General features: G+C 34.4%; 1 protein-coding gene across 1 annotated transcript in view; it reads left to right on the forward strand.

Annotated features, from left to right (window-relative positions):
• The window catches only part of LOC105217534 (serine-rich adhesin for platelets), a 154,297-nt gene that overhangs the window by 105,769 nt on the left and 23,712 nt on the right, over positions 1 to 24,816 (forward strand). Inside the window, exon 5 of the mRNA XM_054232788.1 lies at positions 11,575 to 14,482. Coding sequence (XP_054088763.1) covers positions 11,575 to 14,482 — 2,908 coding nt within the window. The remainder of the gene's footprint in view (positions 1 to 11,574; positions 14,483 to 24,816) is intronic.

Genomic DNA, 24,816 nt, shown 5'->3' on the forward strand with positions numbered 1-24,816 from the left:
AGAAAACGTTCAATCTGAAAATTAAAAAAATATATATATAAAACATTAAGATACATTTATTGCGACAACCCTATACAAAAATACAATGGACAAGTTTTGTTTGTTCAGTTGTTATCTATAAGAACTCGAATATGTTCAGACATATCTATGTAATCAGGCAATTAAGTTGAAAATTGTGGCCACATTGAATTAAGTTTTTTTAATATATAATTGATTTCTGCCTATACATATTTATGAAGGAAAGGATTTTTCAAAAACAAACTGTATTTTTTTTAATTAATTGTCAATTAGTTAATTGCTTCAGTATGAAAAATCCACAATAATTTACTAATTGTAAATTAGCAAATTGTCTCGTGTGGTAAATTTTTGTTACAATTATGCGTTACAATGCAGAAATATTCACTATTTAATTAAATTCTAAATTGAGTCCTAATTGTCTATTAGCTAATTGACTCATTATTGTAAATTGTCAATTAAGTTTTAATTGTCTATTAACTAATTGTCTCATTATGCTAAATTGTTTACAATTAAGTACTAATTGTCAATTAACTAATTGTCTCATTAAGCTAAATTGTTTACAATTAAGTACTATTTGTCAATTAACTAATTGTCTCATTATACTAAATTGTTTATAATTAAAATTATATAACCGAAATTATTCAGTTTTCTTAATTTAAATGTCAATTAAGTACTAATTGTCAATTAGCTAACTGCCTCATTATGCTAAATTGTTTACAATTAAGTACTAATGTCCAATTAGCTAATTGTTCAATTATGGTCAATTTTGTAACAATTAAGAGTTACTTTTCCTCAACTATTAGGAAAATTGCAGTCCAATACTACAGTGTCAACTTATGCCAATTTCCTCACAATAAAATTCATATATCAAGGCTTTACTGTATAAATGAATATTCAATAAACAATTAATTCTGCGAAATTGCAATTTTATAAACAAATATAAGTTCTTCTCTAAATACAGAAACAAAATATGCATTTTGACTATTTATGACCCCAAATAACAGCAAATAATTTTTTTTTACCTGGTCACCTTTGCGCACTTCCAACAGCACTTCTCCACTATATATGCAACCATGAGCACCGTTGCAACGGCAGCAGTAATTGCAATCTCGCGCCAACCATCAACTTGCCACTTGTAATTTGCAACTTATCATTAATGACCTGCTGTTGTTGTTGCAGTGGTTATTTATGTTGTTGCTGTAGCGGCTGTTGTTGATGCGCATTGCCATTGCTGATTCACTTGATTCTCTTGTTTGGCATTCTTTTTGGTTAATACGGCGTAAAATATTCCATTTGATATGACATTCAGCGTCCCCACGATGGAATGCAAGGTCATCGCCGTTGGAATTTTGTTTACAATTTTTTTCGCATACAACAATTTTTGTTTGTTTTTTTTTTTGGTTTGGATTTATGCTTTTATTTCGCAGTTTGTTTTCTACTTTTTTTTGGTTGTGTGCCGCTGTTTGTAGGCTTCTACATACATATGTAGTGAGTTTTTATGCTTTGTTTTAGCTACTCACTGACTTTTAAGCCATCTTCAGCATGACTCTAGCAGCACCGCTTTAATGCGCATGCGTGCAAAATTTGCATTAACTTTGCCTCTACTTGGCAGCACCGGCGGGCATGAACCTTCAACTTCCTTATTATGCAGCATGGCTTATGAAAAACAGGTGACTCTTTACCTACCATTCACACATACATTTACCTACCGTCTAATGTCTGAAACGTCGAATTTGTCAAGCATAAAACCCAATGTAACATTTAATATAATTTATGATTTATATATTTTACATGTATTTATGTTAAACAAACATACATATACTTTAACTACTCTCATATATAATATTTGCTTATGCCCTTATGCCAAAGTGTTTACAAATTAATTATTTTTCTGCGGCCATAAACTTCAACATTATTGTTTGTTGCCTCCTCAGGCATTATAATATAATTACTAATAGTAATTTGTTTAGGTTAAATAAATTTAAATCATATTTAGTTCACAGCCTCGAAAAGCTGCTTAGCAGTTGACCCTCTCCTTGCTTATTATATTTTGAGCATATATTCTACGCTTCGAATTACCAGGTCAAATGTAATTTGCTATGCATTCGACAGCAACAGGTGTATATATTTATACATACATCTATACGATATATGTTCGTATCTTGGTTGGTGTATATCTATTGTACGATAAGCATATATGAAAAGAATATGATTTAAACATAGACTGTTTCTTGCATTGATCGTTATCGGTCCAAGTAATAGCAAAAGTCTTACAATAAAAAACATAATTTTCTTAATCTTGCTTTTAGAAAACTGTGTATCAATATTTCCTAAAATTTAATCTAGTCCTGGTTGGCCAGGCTACTCCGTTCCTTCAGTTGTTTTAATATTATGTATTCTGAAATCACTGTATTCTTTGATTGTAAGGAACATATGTTCAGTATACTTAATGCTTCAAGATGTTCCTATCCATTTGCATCCCTAATTCCTCCATAATTTGCATACCTATGAGAATCATTAACTCAACTTATTTTGTCTGTAATAATAGTCTTTATATCTCCCTCCTGGAAAACATTGGTCTAAATTGATAATATTTTGGATTATCAGACATCTTGAAGAGTGTTTTCTTTATTTCTTTATACTCTTATAAGTTAGCACTCCCAAAAAATATATAATTTCCAAATTTTTATCTAATATCGATAATTCCTCTTAAAGTTTGGAAGAAATTCGCCTTTTATTTTGAAATTTTATGGTTTTATATTTGAGAAAAACTTCTTGCAGCTTTACCACTGGCCTCTATCACAAACTGAAAGTAACACCACTGGATACTTCTTTCCTCTATTCTACTTTTGTTTCCTCTATTATACATTGTCGTAAGAATTTCCCCGAGGGTATTCTTTCCGACGTTAATTGGCCGGTTACCGATTGAGTCTCGTTCAGATAAGTCAAGTTGCCTATAAAAATTGTCATTAGCTGAATTTTAATAAATTATTTTGCCACATATCTTGGCATATGAATCATATCGGCTAATAAATGTCATAATTTGACATATCTCTACCACAGCGCCACCTATGAACTGAATCATTTTAGCTGAGAACTATTTTTTACATCGGTATTTGAGACTAATATAAGTACATTCTTGGAATAACTACAAATTGTTTAACCATTTTGACAACAGCGCCATCTCTCGGAAAATAAAAAGCCTAATTATTATGTACTAAACATCCTTCTAACTTTAAATTCATGTTAAGCATTTTCTATTGCCCTTACATTCTCAAACTGTTAATTTTAAATACTAAATTATGTAGTTAAAAACTCTAATATTTACCACACATAAAACAACAAATTCTTACACTTAAATGCATAACAACACTTCAAACTGTCCTTAACAAGCGTGAATCACATGAAACATATAATTTTACTCGCTTAGACACTTGTTGAATAACAAAGCAATGCAATGTACAATATAAGCCAATATACAAATGTGCCGTTACAAATATGCATACCAAATAGAAAACATTTTCAAATAAAAATTAATTTGTTCTCACTGCATGCAAAATTCACTACACGCCTGCGCAGTAGATAGACAAACATATAACGGGTGATTTTTTTGAGGTTAGGATTTTCATGCATTAGTATTTGACAGATCACGTGGGATTTCAGACATGGTGTCAAAGAGAAAGATGCTCAGTATGCTTTGACATTTCATCATGAATAGACTTACTAACGAGCAACGCTTGCAAATCATTGAATTTTATTACCAAAATCAGTGTTCGGTTCGAAATGTGTTTCGCGCTTTACGTCCGATTTATGGTCTACATAATCGACCAAGTGAGCAAACAATTAATGCGATTGTGACCAAGTTTCGCACTCAGTTTACTTTATTGGACATTAAACCAACCACACGAATGCGTACAGTGCGTACAGAAGAGAATATTGCGTCTGTTTCTGAGAGTGTGGCTGAAGACCGTGAAATGTCGATTCGTCGCCGTTCGCAGCAATTGGGTTTGTGTTATTCGACCACATGGAAGATTTTACGCAAAGATCTTGGTGTAAAACCGTATAAAATACAGCTCGTGCAAGAACTGAAGCCGAACGATCTGCCACAACGTCGAATTTTCAGTGAATGGGCCCTAGAAAAGTTGGCAGAAAATCCGCTTTTTTATCGACAAATTTTGTTCAGCGATGAGGCTCATTTCTGGTTGAATGGCTACGTAAATAAGCAAAATTGCCGCATTTGGGGTGAAGAGCAACCAGAAGCCGTTCAAGAACTGCCCATGCATCCCGAAAAATGCACTGTTTGGTGTGGTTTGTACGCTGGTGGAATCATTGGACCGTATTTTTTCAAAGATGCTGTTGGACGCAACGTTACGGTGAATGGCGATCGCTATCGTTCGATGCTAACAAACTTTTTGTTGCCAAAAATGGAAGAACTGAACTTGGTTGACATGTGGTTTCAACAAGATGGCGCTACATGCCACACAGCTCGCGATTCTATGGCCATTTTGAGGGAAAACTTCGGAGAACAATTCATCTCAAGAAATGGACCCGTAAGTTGGCCACCAAGATCATGCGATTTAACGCCTTTAGACTATTTTTTGTGGGGCTACGTCAAGTCTAAAGTCTACAGAAATAAGCCAGCAACTATTCCAGCTTTGGAAGACAACATTTCCGAAGAAATTCGGGCTATTCCAGCCGAAATGCTCGAAAAAGTTGCCCAAAATTGGACTTTCCGAATGGACCACCTAAGACGCAGCCGCGGTCAACATTTAAATGAAATTATCTTCATTTTTTTTTGCATATTTTATTATGCGTTTTTTTTTTTTTAAAAAGTTATCAAGCTCTTAAAAAATCATCCTTTATTATGTTCAGTAGCATATGCCAGCACTTAAAAGCCAAGCATTCGATTAAATATTTATACAAATAAATTTTGTGGCAATCATTCTTGTGGCGGCGTAGGAAAATCGGTGTCTTCAATGAAAATAAATTAAATTGATTAAATAAATAGAAACTAACGAATTTGTGGCAATTACTGGTATGTAGCCTCCAGTGTCCATCAAAACACACAAAAAAATAGGTGTATGTATGCATGTACCTCTTCTAAGCAACTCAACTCAACTAAACAAGTGCGCAGAAGGTTACACCTTGATGTGGTTAATTTTCATTTAATATTTCATGGTGGACGCACCAAACCACCAAACCGATTAGATCGCACAATTTGATAGCTCACTAGCGAGTATGAATTATAAACGTCCATGTACACAATTTCAAATACTTACTTACATACATACCAGCATGTATATATTTTTTCTAATTAAACGTCATTGCTTTGAGCTACCAATTAGTGTTCTGTAAAAAATAGTATTTGCTTTTGCGCATGCGCTCATCCACCCACTGCGCTTAATGGTGAATTTGCGCAATTTGGCTACTAACAAATTCGTTTTTAATTCATTGCCTAATCAAAGAACTAGCATGAGTCTGCTCGTCGGCGGCAGCAAAAAGCAATGATTGTCAGTCATCGGCGCACTAGATTTTACTGACCTCCTTTTCGGCTGAAGGCCAACTGCCAATTTTTAAATACAATATTTTTTAAATATATGCTAAGATTTTCGTTAGGTAGGTATATAATTATGAGCAAGTACTGTATGGAAATAGGGTTTCACTTAATTCTCAGTAAAATGGTTTAATTTTTTCTTGATTTTGCATTAATTTTAGGCATTTTTCGATTTACTTCTATTTGGTCTATTTACCATAACTATTCATGCTTGATCGATTATATTAAAAGATTGTTGCTTACTCAAGAACTCCCTTCTTAATTTTGTAAAATGCAATTCTATGTTCTACCAGTACTCGAGAAGTATCGCTAGATAGATTGAGTCTAACTTAATACAGTGACTACAACACTGCGTCAAATCAAAATCAAAATCTCTTTCAAGTATTTTCTTTATACATATATGCATCTCCCTAACTCTAGTTGAATCTCCAGGTGGAAATACTGAGCTTTGAAGGGGTCTATAGTATTCAAAAAAGTAAAGCAGTGAGCTTTTCAGATAATCAAGATAAAGAAGCTGTCTTATCATGATCTCTAACAGAAACGTAGAATGCAGTTCCAAAGTCGAACCAACCAGCTGACATCTGGATGTTCTCAGAGAGAACTAGAATCAGACCTTTTCTATATGTTTGTAGCAATACATTGTAAACAAATCCTGTTCGGGGAATCTCTTAGGGATCTATGACTTTTTCGAAAGATTCAGAGACTAATTGGAACTGTTTCGTAGTTAATAATGAATAACAAGATATACGAGGGCTGCTATATATATTTCTGGCTTAATAATGAAAATAGGAATATTTATCAACAAAAATGGTTTTATTGTTTTTCAAAATAGATCCATCAAGATTTATACACTTTTGCATGCGCTCAAACCAATTTTCGAAGCACTTTTTTTGAGCCTTATTTTGAGCGATTGTCAAATTGTGCGGGATCCAACGAGAACAAACCTTTTTTACGGCCAGGTGTTCATGCAATATCGAATGTATGCTGGTGGGAGAAATGCATAGGCATGCCTCTATCTGAAGGCATATTACATGACGGTCTTTCATTATCAGTTCACGTACGGCATCGATGTTTTCTGCACAACGGCTGTTTTTGGACGACTCTCACTGAATTCGTCTTTGATCGAGTGTCGGCCACGATTGAATTCGTTGTACCAGTTTTTCACAGTGCTATAGGATGGTGCTTCATAGCCATTCAAAGATTTTAGTTCATCGATGCACTCTTGTCGCGATAATCCACGTCGAAAGTTGTGAAAAATGATCGCACGAAAATGTTCACGAGTTAATTCCATTTATTGGCCGAGATGAATTTTTTAATTCCCTGTAAATAAAACAATTCACGATTAAATGACAAAACGTTCTGAGTGATGTTATGCTAAAAAATGTCAAACTTTCCAATGGAAATGTCAGATTGCACCTGGTAACAATTAGTGTTGTCTAGGCCAGAAATATATATAGCAGCCCTCGTAATATATCATGATCATCTGAGATATGACATAAAATTATACTATGTGGATTCTCAATTAATAAGAAATCAAAGGAATCTGTATATATCCACTTCTTAAGTATCATAATTTACGCTAACTTTTATCGATGCCCTTAGTTCTCTAAGTTAGACACTCCACTATATTTTTCTTAAGCTTCCTTGCTAATTAATTAATTTCCTTAACTAATTATGCACATACTTATTCACACATAAGTACACTTAATGGCTACATTTATCCTCAATTTTCCAAGAAACTCATATACATATTTCCAAATAAAAATCATATTTTTAAATTGATTAAATCTCAAAAACTGTTAAACTGCCTTGGGCGCTGTTAGTATGTTAGTGCTGCTACCCAAAGTTGGCAAGCGTTGAAAAATTAATTGCATAATAAATAGTTAACCTTGCGGTTGGATCAGTTAACAAATTACTGTCTTAACCGCCGTTGACGATAGGCAGACACAACGGTGCTTATTTACTGTTTGATGCATGGCAGGCAGGCGGGCGCCCCCTCCCTTAACGCTTCGGTGCGCAGCATGAAAAAGAAGTAATTGAAAGTGACTTAATATATTTGCATTACATACGTTTATAGTTGTGTGTATGTATGCCTTACGATGATATGTATAGTGGGCCAATTGTCGTTGCTTGTCAGTTGCTGACAAGAAGTGCGTGACGCACAATTGAAAAAGCCGCTAGCGTTGTTTGACAGTGTGGCAAGTTGCGTGAAATATTTGTACTCCTATTGTAATTAAATTAAATATTTTTTATTTATTTTGTTTTTTTTTTTAGAATTTCAATTTTTATAATTTTTTTTTTAATTTTTTAACGCTTAAAAATATTTAAATTTTTTTCTATTTTTTTATAAAATTATTTTTGATCAGTTTATATTTAATTCTTTATTTCCTAATAAGTTGTCTTAATTTTTTTTTGATAATTCTTGGTTGGAAACCTAATTGTAGATTCTCAATGATAATAACTGCATTTTAATTAATAATGTTGCCTACATTTGGGCGCATTTTCAATAAAATCTGCTGAAAATTGTACTATAATATATTTAATACATTAAATTTAAGGTTTTTTTTTGTATAAAAACGGTTACAAATGTCGAGCTTTCCTAAGCTTTTTCCTTTTGATATATGTATATGAATTCAAAATCTTTACTAATAATTTATTTATTTTTGTAAATAAGATAAAAAATATATAAGAATTTTTGAAGATTTTCAATTTTTGGTTATTTTGTTAATGCGCCGAAATGTAGGCAACAAAATTTTGTAATATTGCCTTAATGACTATTCTTTGGCTTTATGGTAGGCCTTTCAGTTACCGATTAAAAATAAATTTAAATTGAAAAATATATTTAATCCCTAACAGAGTTGCCACCCACTTAAACAAAAATTATTTTTTAAATTTTACATAATTTATATATAAAATCATTTTAATCAATCTCAATCAAAGTGATCTAGAGCTATCTTAAACCATAAAAATTATTTTGAAATAATTTGCTTAATTGCTGTCCGCCTTTATGCTTGACCCTGAGCTAGTTGCATAACAATATATTTACTTACACTGAAATCGAGTTCAGTTAGCTCAGCCTTGCCGCCGACGAGCACATGCTAATTAGCCAAACTGCCAATACACAGCGCCCCCAGCATGGCAATATGCTGAAGAGCGCAACAAAGTAACATCGAATAAGCCTATTGACGGTCGCTGGGGATGCGCACGAATGCACATCTATCTGGGTGCATGTCTTGCAACTCACTTTTCGGCGAAAAAAACACAAGAGTCTCGCATGCATGGTTTGTAAATTAAAGAAGAAAACAACAACAACAATGGCAAATATTAGTTACAAAATAATTTTTACTCTAATAATATGTTTATTGCTTCTATCAATGCTATTTGTGTTATTGATTTTCGCAATGCAAATATTCTTGCAACACACCTTCACATGAGGGTGCACATACAAACAGTACGATTCAATGACAACCAAGAGGCGTGGCATACTTAATTATATACAAAAAGTGGTTGAAAAAAACAAGAATTGCTGCATAGAAGACCACATTTCCTCGGCAACAAAGCGTTCTTGCTGCATAATCTACATTTTTTTATACACAGCGCGCCAGTGCTGCCTCACGGATGTGGCATGACAAAATGCCAAAGCCATAAGAAGTCATGTCAAACCACTTTCATTGCGCTGACAGCAAGCAGCTATTTGACTTGGTTTTGCTTTTATTTTTGTATTCATGCGCTCAGCCAGCCAACCAACCAGCCAGCCAGCCAGCCAGCCGGCGGCCTAACGCTGGCCACTTAGCACATAGCACCAACCAGTCAAGAGTCGTAGACTAATTGTGGCATTTGCCTCTTGACTTACTTGCATACTTGTGTGCTAACTTTGGCGTGCGCGGTTACTTAAGTTTTCATACCAAAAACCGTTATTTACGCCATAATCCTGTTTGTGACTTAGAACGAGTTTAGTGCGAATTTCGAAATCGAATGCAGTTAAGTGCAGTTATTCTCTTTTTTTTTGCAATTGCAATTGCTTTATTGGCTGTTTTGGTGTTTTTGTGACTGTGTTTGTCTGTGTCTTAACGATTTAACGGAATTTTTTCAAACGTTCCAAAACGCTCATTCGTTTGCGCATAAATCGTGCATGGCGCAGGCGCAGGCGCAACACTGCAGTTTACTTGTTAGTTTTAGTTTTAAACTGAATATCCGAAATTCTCTGTTTTGCAATTTTTACTTTGTTGTTGTTGTTATTTTGTTTTGCAAATAGTCGCATGCAATAGATGTTGGCGCGCTCTTGCATCTATTACGGTGGTCGCTTGAGCGCTTGAGGTGATGCAAAAGCAAAAGCGAAAGTGAAACTTTGTTCCGTTGTATTTTGCGAGGTTGTGCTGATAGCTTAAGTGTTTTTGAAGACGATTTTCCTTGTGTAAATGAATTTTGTAAATTAAAGTATATTAAAAAGAGAAAATACGATTTTTAATCAATGAAGGCCACGAGACCTTGTTTGGTTAAGCAACCAAACATAATATTTAAGAACACTTTATTGAAGCTTACTGATATTTAAGGTGTGGAATTCCCATTCAGTTTTTATCTACATATCCAGATAATATGATATGTAATGAAGATCTCTCCCACAATATCTTTTAACTTCTTTCCTAAGCACCAAAAGCTCATAAACTTTCTTTGGATGGGTAAGATTTCTCAAAACTCAGAGTATGACTCACTCTCTTCGACTTCATATTCTTTAGCACAACAAGCGGGGGTCGATCTGGGCCGAGAACACAAAACTTGGCCAGTTGCCTCACTCCAGTTGTACATCCCCTTTGCAATAAATACGTGGGCGTCCTTTTCTCCGTTGCCAATTTATGGGTCTCGAATCGAATGATCTTTTCACTGAAGAATCGCCCTCCATATGTACGACATGGCCTAACCAGCACATTCTTCGGATTTTTAAGCGCTTAACTATATCCATGTCGTCGTGTTCATGGTTCCATCTTTTTCGGTACTCCTCCCTCACCCGGACGGCTCCAAAGATCTTGTGGAGAACATTTCTCTCGATTGACTCCCTCTCAGTTAACTAAATGTACACGGTCGGGATTCCTAATGACAATTTGTCATAATTCCAGCTCTCCGATCTTCTATATCTTTTTACATAAAAGTACTGTTATGAAAGTTATCTAGAAGTGAAGACATTTAAAGGGCACCCAACTACTATTTGCTGATTCTTCAAGTATTCGAAAATATTACATCAATGAACATATGAGTTATATTGAAGATGAAGAAGAATATGAAGTAAAGTTGGACCCAAATTAGAAGATCTTGATGGACTACTACTAAGCCAAGTACTATTATAAAAAGTGCAATATTTGCACAATGATCAGAACAATATATTCTATAACAATTAATATTATTGTTTATCTGCAAGGATATAAACCAGTTTTGATCACTGAGTATATTAGAAAGATGCGGTTAAACATCGGTCAAGGTGAAAATACAAATCAAAACCATATTTGTTGCAACCTTAATGAGCACTCACTGATGCCAAACGTTTTTTGCGCGCAATAAAAATTATTTTCTCATAAAACCGTTATCAATTGTAGACATTTTAAGACGTAGCGATGACAACAAAAGGCAAAACAGTAAATGCAGTCACTTTCTATTTTTTATATGCAGTTGGTAAAAACGAGACAATTTTCAATGGCATTGGGGCAGGCGGCTAAATGTAATGCCAGAATGTCCATTTGACAGCCACGAAGACACATGTGGTTTGGCCCACTTTTCATGCTGTTGCCACACAACTATTGCCACATGCGGTGTAAAGTTAGTACATACGTACACACATGTATGTAACTAACGCGATAAAAATGAGTGTGTGTGCGTGTGCAATATTGAGCCGAAAATAGACATGCGCAAACACATAAATTTCCCTTTTCAACATTTTCACTTAAATTTACAATGATTTTTTTCTTGCTTGCTTTTCATTAATTTGTTGTTGTTTATTTTTTTTTTTTCAGTGTTGGCAATGCGAATTCAATGCCATTGGCAGTCAACAGTAGTGGACGCGCGGACAAATTACTGCAAAATGGCCATAACCACCATCAGCAGAGCGGCAACAACGAAAGCAACTATAATAATAATAACAGCAACAACAACAACAATCATAACAACAGTGCCAGTTACAATAAATACAACAACAACAACAGCAGTGGTGAAACAATGATGATGATGACCACCAATGCCATTAGCAACAAACACAGCAATAGCAGCAGCAGCAGCAGCAACAACAACAGTAGTAATAGTCTTAGCAGTAACAAGAGTAACGCTACCGCGAATATAGCCAACACCAAGACGATAAATAACAGCAATAGTAATAGCAACGGCAGCAGCAGCAGCAGCGCCATCACCAACACCAATAGCCACCATATAGCTACTAAAAACCGACTAAACTATGCGAACAGCAATGATGGTTACGCCAGTTTATTAGTCGCCAGCGACGTGCAGAGCACAGCGCCTTTCAGAGTGGTAACGGCCGCGAAGACGCCAACAACGGCAATAGCAACAGCAGTAGCAGCAAAGGCTAAGGCAACAGCAGCCAACTCAGCACCGGGTGCAGCCGTGCGCGTCAAGAAACAGTCTACCAGTTCGACGATTACAACGACAACAACCTCGTCCAGTGTAAGTGCAGCCGAACACAACGCAGCAATAGCGGCGGCGACGGCAGCAGTGGCGTCGACGCCATCGACACGGGGTAACGGCAAAGTCAGCCAAACGTCAAAAAGTGGCGATACCAAGTCGGCACAGAGTGGTAGCGTTGAGCGTCGCGGACGCACCAGTTCACATCAGTCGCACTATTCGACGGACAAAAGCGGCTCGTCCGGTTACTACAGTTCGAACGTTTGCTCTACATATTCACTGGACGAGCATATCTATTGCGAACCGGTTATAGATATCCTAGACGTGAGTAAGACCAGTAAACAAACAAATACAAAAGCCATCGCCAATAGTAGTGTTGATACTAATAACAAAAGTAATCCAGCAGCAACTGAAATGAGCAGTAAAAGTGGTGTTGGTGGTGGAGGTGGTGCAACGAAACGTTGTTATGGACGCCGCAGCGTGCCGGCGGTGACAAGTCGCAATGGCGAAAGTGGTATTGCGGGTTGTAGTGAGTTGGATGGTGAGGATGATTGTGATGGCGATGCCGAGGATGAGTCCGGCGCTGCGGCAGTGACACGGCGTGGCAACAGCAAAAGTGGTCGCAAGTCACAGGCAGTCGCCGAGACCACTTTTGGCGCGGAAAAAATACCGGCTAGCTTGCAATTCTTATTACAACGACAAACCTCCGATGAGTATGCCACATCACAGCATTTCAGCGAGAATCTGCGCATACTCGAGACCAGCATAGAGAATCTCGATCGTCATTTAAAGAATTTTCCAAGTCTGAGTTCGCATGAACACATCGCTGCATTTGTACAGGCACATCATCATCACCATCATCATCATTTGGCGTATATGCAATCCCCGTCCGTGGAGACGGGGGATAAGCAGGCTGTACGCGTGCCACCACATGTGGCGCAACAACAACATCAATTGCCCACCATTATGGAAGGTTACGATCCCGCCAATCAACCACGTCGTTCATGGCCCGATGACATGGTGGACGATTCGCTGCTCGACATTGACCTCGACTCATTTCTGCTAGTCAACGAACGTAAAGCCGGCGGTATCGGCAAGTCGGCTCGTGCTAAGTCGTCCATGCATGCCGCTGTTGGTGGCATCGACAATCCCACTTTTCTCACCGAGGAGCAGGAGGAGGAGAATAATTATAAGTGTGCAAAATATATTAATTCCTGCCCGGATGATGCGTATCATGTCGAAAGTGATATTGTGGCTGGCACTGGCACCGTTTCGGAGAAGTCCGTTTCAGTTGCAGATCATTATATGAAACGTTATGAGGATCAGCTGCACTTTCAGAGTACACGCGAACTGCTCGAAGATGTGCGCGATAAAATACGTTTGCTCTCGCAGGCGAGCGGCAACACCAGCCGCAGTGGCAGCGCCCAAACGCATAGTCCCGATATGTCTCTGAGTGTGACCGCACCCACCGAACAATTGCCACGCGAATTGGAGGGCATGATTAAGACGCTGAAAAACGAACTAGAAAACTATTTAGATCGCATGAATCAGCATAGTGAGTTGGAGATACGTCAACTGTGCAGCGGTCTTGTGCGCAATCACAATATCGTCAAAATGAAGAAGGCATTCGAACGTCGTCGCTCAACGCACAGTCTCGGCACAATCGAATCGGATTACGGTTACGTCGGTAACTACGAAGCCATTTGCGATGGCGTGCCATCAAGCATACGCGAACAAATCGTCTCGATACGCTGCGCGAGTGATCCGAATTTCAAAATGAAGCGTAAATCCCTAACCGAAGTATTTCCCGTCGCCGATTGTTATGCAGAGTCGTCAGAAAAATTACAAACGCCCGCCGTACAGTCGGCGCAACAACAACAACAGCGTCCTTCATTACCGCGTCGCGATCGTGTCGAGCAACGACAACGTGAACTCGATCAAAATGTGATCACTTTACACGTGCCCACCACCCAATTGCAGCGCAATCTATCCTTCCAACAACCGATACTAAATAAATTAGATGCGAAGTCACTGCAAGCGCCGCCGACTGATGCCGAACTCAGTGGTAAGGGTAGTAACGCGAATGGCGCCGGTGCTGTAGGCGGTAACGGTAACGGTAGTGGCGCTGAGTCGGGCGAATCCGGTGATAAGGATTCCATCTTGGAATGGCATCGCAAGAAACCGAGTATTTGGGAAATGTACTACGGCACGAATCGCATGAATCAATCATTGCTGGGCAAACGCAACGGCATGGTCACAAACAACAACAATCAGGTCCCGATGTCCTATGTGAGTAGTTGATTTTTTCTTTATATATTTAATTGATAATATGAGTTTAAGAACAGTATTCATAGAATTTGTATGGATATCATATATTTTGGACAGGTCAGAAACAAATAATTGAGGTTACATTAATGCTGTATAACTTTAATTCAATGGAAAACGTAAGAATCTTCTTAAGAGATTTTTATAGTCTGACGAACTATTATTATATTCAAGGTTCCTAGGTGGATCCTTGGGGAATATAAAATTGATTTCATTGACAAATTAACCTCCAACGCGCAAACTTAATCCCCCTGAATGATTTCTAGATCTGTGTATTATTTTAAATAAACATTGCGACACGAGTCTTAGAGCTCTTCCGTCAATCTTAAACTCACTGAATTATATTTTTTGGCACCCAAAAGGTCTTCGAACAATTAAGAGCCAAAATAAACACAAGTTGAAGACAACAGCTTCGACAAATAACCGTAAAAGTTCGTAGCCCCGTCACCCCATCATCCGGTGTTGATTCAAAGTCTTCCGCATAAGCTTGACTTACTTGTAAACCAATTTCTCCTTTATTTATATTGTAATTAAAAAATTTTTGATGACTGATGTGTGCATTGTGTGATAAGATCATTATTCAAATATTAATTATTATAAATCATCTTGGTTAACGGTATGAAAAGCGCAGCACGACTTGTCAAATTAGCCGTCATAACATGGAAATTACAAAAAAACAATGATTTAATGATAAAAGTTCCACACAAAAAATTTAAAAATATACTATATTCCAAACTGAATTCGCCAAAAAACGCCAAAAGCTCCAAAAGCTTTTGAAAAATTACACTGCGTTCACAAAAAAATCGCCCAATTGCAAAATAATTATTGTATTATTAATGACAGTGCGTACATATCGCTACACACGCGCATTTATCACTTCGCACTCGCCCAGTGTCATTTGTGTAAGTGCATATAATAGAAGTAATTAATTCTTATGAATTTGTCAGCTGAATAATGCATAAATAAATAATAAAGCGCCAGTGGGGCACAAAAACAAAAAAAATATGCGATTGACGCGTGGTCGGACTAATTGAATGTTGTAGTAAATTAACAATAATGTATACATATGTTCTAAAGTAGGGTGCTGCCACATATTTGAAATTTCGAAAACGAAATATTAATACTTATGGGTTGAGTTATATATACCAAAGTGATCAGGGCGACGAGGCAAGTCAAAATCCGAATGTCTGTCTGTCTGTCCGTCCGTCCGGCACACTTGTTTCTTGGCACCATAGGAAGGTTGCTTTCGAAAATGGACAAAATCGGACCACTGTCACGCCCACAAAATGACAAAAACCGAAAACACATAAGGTGTCATAACTATGCCATAAAAAGAGCTATGGAAATAAAATTTGGTATGAAGGATCGCACTATGAAGGGGCATATTTGGATGTAATTTTTTTTCGGAAGTGGGTTTTTTGTACATATTTCGCAAACCAATAGAGCTATATAAGCTAAACTTTCTGCAGTCGTGTTTTTTACTTCCACTTCCTCATACAGTCCAAAAATGAGAGAAATCGGATCATAACCACGCCCACCTCCCATACAAAAGTTAGGTTGAAAATTACTTAAAGTGGGTTAACTCACTAACGAAAACCGTCAGAAACACTAAATTTCACATAAGAAATGGCAAATGAAAGCTGCACTCAGATTTTTTTACAAAATGGAAATAGGGGGTGGCGTCGCCCACTTATTTGTCAAAAACCATATCTCAGGAACTACTCGACCGATTTCAATGAAACTTGGTTTGTAATAGTTTCCTTACATCCCAATGATATGTTGTGAAAATAGGCCAAATCGCTTCACAACCACGCCTACTTCCTATACCAGAACTTTGAAGACGATCTGGATCGTTTACTTTACAATATATAAAGTAAGCACTAGTGAAGATATCGATGCAGAACTTTGCACAAATACTACGTTTATAGTGTGACAGCCCCATTCTAAAAATCGCCGAAATCGGAGCATAGGTTTTCAAGGCTCCATATATCGAACACAAGGACCTCGGTGCTTCTAACCTAATGTTGGGGTTTCCAACTTTCAATGGACTTTATACAATATATATGACGAATATGTGGGTAAAATTGTGTATTATATTTATAATATTAATAGAGTTAAATAAATAAATTGCGAGAGTATAAAATGTTCGGTTACACCCGAACTTAGCCCCTTCTTACTTGTTTTATATTAAAGATTAAAAAAAAATAATCAATTGATGCCATAGATTTGAATTAAAAAAAAAAAAATACTTTTTAATTTTATTCTTTTTTTATTATAATTTATTATTAACCTTTTAAAAAAATATATATACTTTTTTTTTGTAATTATATTTCTATTAGTTTTCTATAATTTTAAGAAATTTTTTCTAATTTTTTTGTATTGACTTTAAATTTTTTCATATTTATAAATAAAAAAAATTTAAGAGGTCAATTTAGGTCTCAACTATTAAATTTTAATTTCTTTTTCTTTAATGTTCAGTTTTAATATTTTTTATTTTATTATAAATCTTCTTTATTTTATTTTTTTTTTTTTACTTTTATCCTTTATTCATTTCATAGTTTATTATTATAATTTAATTTTTTTATCACTATTTTTTATTTATTTTTTCATTTATAATATTTAATTTTTTATATTTAATAACTCCCAAAAAATCTTAACAAGCCAATTTAAGTGTCACCTTCACGTATTTGCAGCATGTCAATAATCTCATAAGTCAAGCAATTTGCATAGTTTTAGTTTATATGCCAATTTATTATGCTATGTGACTCATTTATATCGTTTTTGTTGTAATTTGAAAATTTTTAGATTTTTTTTTGCATTTTTTTCACACTAACCGCACTCAAAGTTCGGCGCATAATTGTCAAATAGCAATATGTAATTACTTTAGGCATTTGTAATTTTTGTAATTGATATCTCAATTGACATGCCTGACACATACACACACACAGACATACATAAATTATAAATACAGCAATTTGTTTGTTTGTGTGTATTTATTGGCAAATAATTTCAATGTTTCGTAGTTGTTCTCTGACCAAGTAATGACTTCAATTATTTTAATTCGTTTACAGTTAGTTGTTCTTAACAAGCAAACGATCACATTTACAAACATACACACACATATAAAAGCTAATAATTACCAACTGTACAGTTTGAATTGGTCGGTTATTGCTGTAATTAAAAATTTTCGTTAGAAAATTGCATTGGGTCAGGGGCGCTGATTTGCAACTAACTCCACCCTCTTCCTCGCACAAACACATACAGCAGCTAGTAAAACAAGTACCTTTGTATGCATGTATCTATGCCAGCTTGACAACCAACAATGCACTTCATTTGCTATTTACAAGTGTGTTTATGTATATGAGAGAGCTTACTGAATAATAATAAAAATGAACAACAACAATGCACAAAGTAGCACAGCCAAAACCAACATTACATATTATACATTTACTTAGAACTAACGACTGCATCGCGTGGGATTTCACCAAAAATCAGAATTTAAAAACAACAACAAAAATTATACTGTAAACTTAATTGTACTAACTAAAAGGCAAACACGTATGTTGTACGTTGTCTAAAAATATAAAATGGCAAGCAAATTATTTTTGAAGCCTATTATAAAAATATTTTAATTACAAGCTGCTACAGCTCACTCACACTTCGAGCGTATACATAGTACTTCTAGTCTATTGTAGGCACGTCATGCGCAAATTGCCATTTTGGTGGTAAACAATTTTCCGAAATTTGGCCAAACTTGTTTAAAATGAGTTGGCAATTTTGTTCATTAAAATATCAGAAACCAAAAAAAAAATCACAAATTTGAAAAATTAATGCAAAATAACGCCGCAAATCGTTGCGAATTTATCAAAGGCGCCAGTTTTTTTTTTGGAGCAAGTTTTTGCTGGTGATTTGTCTTTAATACTTCTTAAGTGTTTCTGTATGTGTGTCATGTTTCTTAGTTTGAGGTTTCAGTTCTTTTTATGGATCCTTAGTATTAGATACCTTTCGCCTGAGTCCTCACTCTGTCTTTTTGAAATCCGCTTTGTATATTTTCAAATTGTTAATGCTCTCTAGATCTCCTTTGAGAACACTCTATCCTGTGCTTCGAACTGTTTCGGCTGTTTGTCCTTGACTACGCTGTCAAGTGTATAAATATTCACTTTGAAATCCCTAGAGCGCAGATCAATTTAACCGCTCTATGTTGTAATTAAATTCGCACAGAAGTTACTCTCTATAAGATCAACAGCTGATGTCGATCGTTCGCTCTACTCTATGTACCCTAAACCCTTTTTTATCGAAAGAAAAGAATATATTGGCTTAAAGTCTTCAAGTAATGGTGGTCGCGTAATGCTATTCTCTCGGGCTCTCCTTGTTTTTTATAAATATCTAATTGAAATTGTATTTGCTATTTTCGATCTAACCCAAATCAATTATGCAACGAAATATTTTTAACGAAAGTTTTTTCCAAAATTTTTTACCAACGATCCCAGAAGGTCTCTATGTATAAAAGTTGGTGGTTAGAACCAATTTTTTCTAATTAAATCACGACATTTATACTTAAACCAACTGATAGATCGGGGGTTCTAATCTCGAAATAATACAGATACCAAAAAATTCAGAAAAAGCCGTTCTAATAGCTATTCGAAGTGGCCATTCAAATTAACTTAGAATCCCCAATTTTATAGTCTTATAATGTTTTGAAAAGAGCTAATATACCCAAATATTGCATAATCATCCTCAAAAGTAGAACTCTTAAAACTAGCTATAATTCTCCTATAGTTAAATTAACTAATTTTATCTCAAAAGCACTATAGTGCTTCAATTATTTTCTACAAATAATAAATTACGCATTTACCTATAAATATATATTTATTTAGAAATACAGCACCCTCAACTCTTCATCATCGTAATAATTTCATAATTTCAACTCAACTCAACTAACAACTTTGTTGATAAGTCGTAATATTGTCAGCTTAAGGCTAACAACCTTTTTGGCGCCTACTTATGAAAATCACTAGAATTTTTAAAAATAAATAAATGCCAATGGGTGAAATATGATTTCAGTAATCATATATAATACAAGCTTACTATATTACAGTTATAAACAGTTGCTGGCAATATATGTATACCAATCACTTTTCATTAGTTCAACTGCCGCTATACAATACTAACATATTCCGCCAAGTCACCAGATAATAGACAAAAGCTAATCAGCAGCTCACTCATTAGCATAGATTAAAATCAGCATCAAGAATTATATAAATATATCAATGAAGAGGCATATGACAAGTGTCGTGACCACTTCCGTTTTATGCTAATTGCATAGCATAGTCGCGTTGAACCTGTTTCGAGACATTCTTGTTTCTTTGTTAATGATAATGTTAATTTAAATAGGCGTTTAACTGAAGAATACCACACTGTTGACTTTTGTTGGTATGTAAAAGTTGCCCTTGGCGAGGGTAACAACCACTAAAGGTTGTTTTAGTGACACAGAATTTATAGTAATATAGTGGAATGTATAGAATAGTTTTCTATTTTAGATTTTATGCTTGATTATTTGGGAAAAATATTACTTATAAATATATGTTATATTATAGAATATCTATTATGTTAATTAGCATTTTTTTCAAATTCCTGATATCAGCAAATTCAAACCTTTTCAGAAGATATGTAATTTTTCAAATATTTTCAAGGTTGATAATTTCGAAACTAATTATGTTAAATTATTAGCTTACTAAAAGTTAAATAACTTATATTATAAAAAACTACAAAAGACATTAATCGTATTCCAGAAAAATGCTTATGAAATTCAAACCTACTCTATTAAAAATCAGTAAATCCAAATATTTTCGGAAAAAGTTGAAAAGCAGTAAATTATCTTTTTATGATATTTTCCTCAAAAGGATTTTCATTTCTAATTAATTCTCCACATATAATTTCTTAATTTGCTATGAAATTGTTTACATCATTCTGTCGTAAAATTATTTAAAATTCTACATTAATTCTTCATTAATTATGTTTATTTTTTATGATTTTTTTACAACAAATACAAAATATTATTACTTTAAACATAATTGAATTTAAATAAAATAAAATCTTGATAATTTATTACTCCAATTATGTGATTTATAGCCTTTTCGCACAGGTGCTAATTGATCAATTAAACGGCCTTTGCTCAATTAAAACGCTGATTTAGGTCGATTTACACATACAAAATAAAAATTTCATTTTTCTACATTAATTTTTAATCGGATTTTAATCGAGTTGAAAATGAAATGCAACTCTGCGACAAAGAACGTATGTATTTGTTAGTAATACTACTCGACGGTGGTTATTGAGAAAATAGCAATCAGCTGTTGAAACTTACCAACTTCTTATGAAAAGCAAAAACAAAAACGAATAACAGCTGATAGATTATCGAATAGCCGGGAGTGCGAAGTGCAAAAACTGGTTTCTTAATTAAATTTTTTATTGAGCAATTAATTTGGCTGTGCGAAAAGGCAATTAGACTCCGTTTTTTAATATCACTAAGAGTTGTGAGTACATATAGTTTCTTCTAAATTTATTATTAAATTATTTTATAAAACATATATTGAACAAATTTATTTATTTACGAAAAATAGTTAATTAAAATGCAATTTGTATTAAATCAAGTAGAGTCATTTATTATAAAGTGTAAGAAAACCAGATCTAGTTACTATCTGAAACTTGATATAAGCTCTTGAATCATTAAACTCGTTCATATGTGAGTGAATCCAGAAAATGAGGGAATCTTCAACCACAATATTGTCATAAAATCAAATTTTTCTTTAACTTTTTTTTATAATTTCTGCGAATACAAAATTTATCACAAAACCAAATCAGAACATTCTCATGACTCACGTATTGTATTTCATGAGTGCCGTTAGTTCTTTGTTAAGGCTTTTATGATGTCGCATAATGAAGTGAATTAACCGAAATGAATCACAATAGAACATAAAAGTCACAGACAAAGTTGAAAAAATAAGGAAATTCGAAAACAAAGCAGAGACTACAATAAGAAAGACTTGACTGAAACTCGCACAGAACAACAGCAACTGAAAATATTTAAAAAAGTTACTTTAAAAGAAGCCACTGTTGAGCTTACAATGTCAGCTCGTGTGTTTAAAGGAAAATCGAAATAAAAAGACGCGTAATTCGAAAATTAAAATATGCATGTCGTAGTTGAAACGAGTGTTGACTGTAAAGAACAAAACAGTAGCTTCGCATTGACACAGCGACGCAGTCAATGTCCGTCAAATGCAAATGTCGCAACATTAAAATGACAATGATGTATATAAATATTATAAAATAGCAACAATAACAATATTTCGAAACAACAACAGCTGTGTCCACTCGCCAACACAAACGAACGAACAAAAAAACACTTGCAAAGCACAAGTAGCTAGCTGTCCACTTGGTGTGGTAGCTTGGCTCATCAACTCAGTCAAGTGCAGTAGCGCAATAATAAATTATAAACAGCAATTACATATGTACAATTACTTATGTACATATGTACATATATAAAAAATTTATACAAACTGATAAGTAGAAAAACTGCAAATACAACAAAAGTGGTTAGCAGTGCTCACTGGCTGCTCAAAATAATTATTGACAATTGTCGCTGTCTATAGGGGGTCAAAAATATATAAAGTTAATAAAAATATAAAATAAAAAAAATGAACTATAAAACAATTAAAAAATACTGAAAAACTGCATTCGCATTTACAGCAATAACAACAATAAACATATGAATTTATGCGCAAAAGTCGCACGTTCCGACAATCAGTAACTGTGGCAAGCAGCAATTGACATTGTTCAGACGGGTGCGAATATACACGCATGCAAATGCAATTGGATTTTTTCCCCAAAGCACATGCAAATGTATGTATGTATGTTTGTATCCTAAAATTATTTTTTTTTGTTGCTTTAAAGTTGCATTTGCGCACGCGCACAGCTGGGTGGGTGTTAATAACAACGTCAGAATGCCGCCGCATGACGCCACTCGTTGCGCTGCTCCCGCGTAGATATGCATTGGTTTTTTACAGTATTGCACAAAAGTGTGATGACAATAATATAATTTCATATTAAATAAATATTTTTTATGAGAGAAATATTTTTTATGAGACTTATAGGCAATGAGGAAGAGATTTTCATTGTTGAATCATATAATATAGCTACAAATATATGCATATATTAGGTCTACAACTTTGCTTCCGCCGATGCCTCTAGAGTCAAGCACTGGTCGATGAAATCAATTAAATCGTTTTATATCGATCTTGGACAATTGTGTCAACATTAACCCAACAAAATATGTATTTGTAGAGATCTGTTTGCATTCCAAACTTATTCTCAACTGAAAATGTCACTTTTTGAGCCGGATTCTCGACGTTTGCGGGAATATCTCTAGGGTCAAGCACTGGTCGATGAAATCGATTAAATCGTTTTATATCGACCTTGGACATTTGTGTCAACATTAACCCAACAAAATATTTGTAGAGATCTGTTTGGCATCCCAAACTTATTCTCAACTGAAAATCTCACTTTTTTAGCCGGATTCTCGACATTTGCGGGAAATTTTGCTTTTCTTTTTAATTCCAAGAAAAGTGCGGCTGGGGCTCATGGACATTTGTAACTGTTTGTATACAAAAAATCTTAAATTTACAAAAAAAAAATCCGGAAGCAAAGTTGTAGACCTAATATAAAAAATGCGTTTAATTAAAATATTCAAAATTAAAATTATATAAAAATTTTAAAAATTTCCAATTTTATATTCTTTTTATTTTTTATAAATAATTTTTATTATTATTATTTTTGTATAATTGAGAAAAATTCAAACATTATTATTTTTGTTCGTCACTTCTAACATTTACCACGAAATTTTAAACTAATTGATTCGTCAGCCCATGTTTTTTCCGAAAGTTTAAAATTTTGATTTTTTTATCATAACATTAAAAATTTTAAAATATTGTTAAAAAAATATTTTCAAAAAATCATTTTACAGTTCTTTACTTCTGTACAACACTGTATGCTCATACAATATTTCCTATACAAAACGCATGCAAATAAATGCATATACTTTGCAAATAAAGCTGCTACTCCATTGGTGACGCCTAAAATCGTTCACAAACGCGGCCAAGGATGTCACACGATATTGAAACACACATGTACATACATATATATGTCTTTATATATTGACATACAATTTGCATGCACGACGAATCGGTCGAGTGGGACACAGGCAATTACATTTACAATACAAAATAGAAGCAAAAATAAATAAGATAAAAAGTAAGAAAACTACACAAATGCTAGGGTAGTTATAGACAAACTGATAAGTTGAAATTCATTGCAATAAATCTGAAATAAAATATTCAATATCTGTACCAAAAAATTTCAAAAATTTCAACTGTTTTGTTTTAATATTTTTTTTTTTAATTTCAGTCCCGTAAAAATATTCGGAATCTCATTTTGAAATTTCGAAAATGTCGAAATTTTTAATTTTCAATTAAATTTTTATTAAATGCATGGATTAAGTTCATTGTATTGTCTATTAAAATTTCAGTCCCGAAAAATTCCGATATGGACTTCCGAAATTCCCAAAATTTTCATTTCAGCATTAAATGCTTGTACTAAGTTCATTGAATTATTGTATATTGGATAACTACTCCTTTACCACACAAATAATAAAAACAAAAATAATAATCTCTACTAAAGAAACGAGTTCAATTACCTCTAAACCCACCATTATTTTAGCATTACTGTGATTCAAACTACTTCAGAGGTCACAAAACTGTCATTGCTTGCAAAAGTATTGAACTTCAATTGGAGCATTAAGCCAAACAAAACGCTGAACTCTACTGCGTCCATTAGCAAATCATTACGTATGAAGTGCAGCAACAACAACAAAATGTATTTTGATTGTGTACAAAGAAAATTAGCGAAAAATTGTTGAACTCACGAAAAGTGCAAATATTTTAATAATATTAGCAAAAATAATAAATAAAGCGAACGAGTGGCTGGCAAACAGGTATTTGCAATATTTTGTCTTCTCATTAGTCAAAGCACTTACCACATATGCAAACATACAAACATACAGATAGGCAGACAGACATGCGTCTCTAGTGGCGTAGGCGCTTGTGGGTGCATAACTTCCTTGACCGATTGCGGTCACTCAACCTCTTTGGCGCTGAGCTTGTTGTATGCGGCGACAAAAATAAATGCGAAAATGAAATATAAAATAAAATGCAAGATACTTATGCTTTAGCAGCTGTTAAATG

This window comes from Zeugodacus cucurbitae, chromosome 6 (assembly GCF_028554725.1).
Source record: "Zeugodacus cucurbitae isolate PBARC_wt_2022May chromosome 6, idZeuCucr1.2, whole genome shotgun sequence".
NCBI classification, from domain to species: domain Eukaryota; kingdom Metazoa; phylum Arthropoda; class Insecta; order Diptera; family Tephritidae; genus Zeugodacus; species Zeugodacus cucurbitae.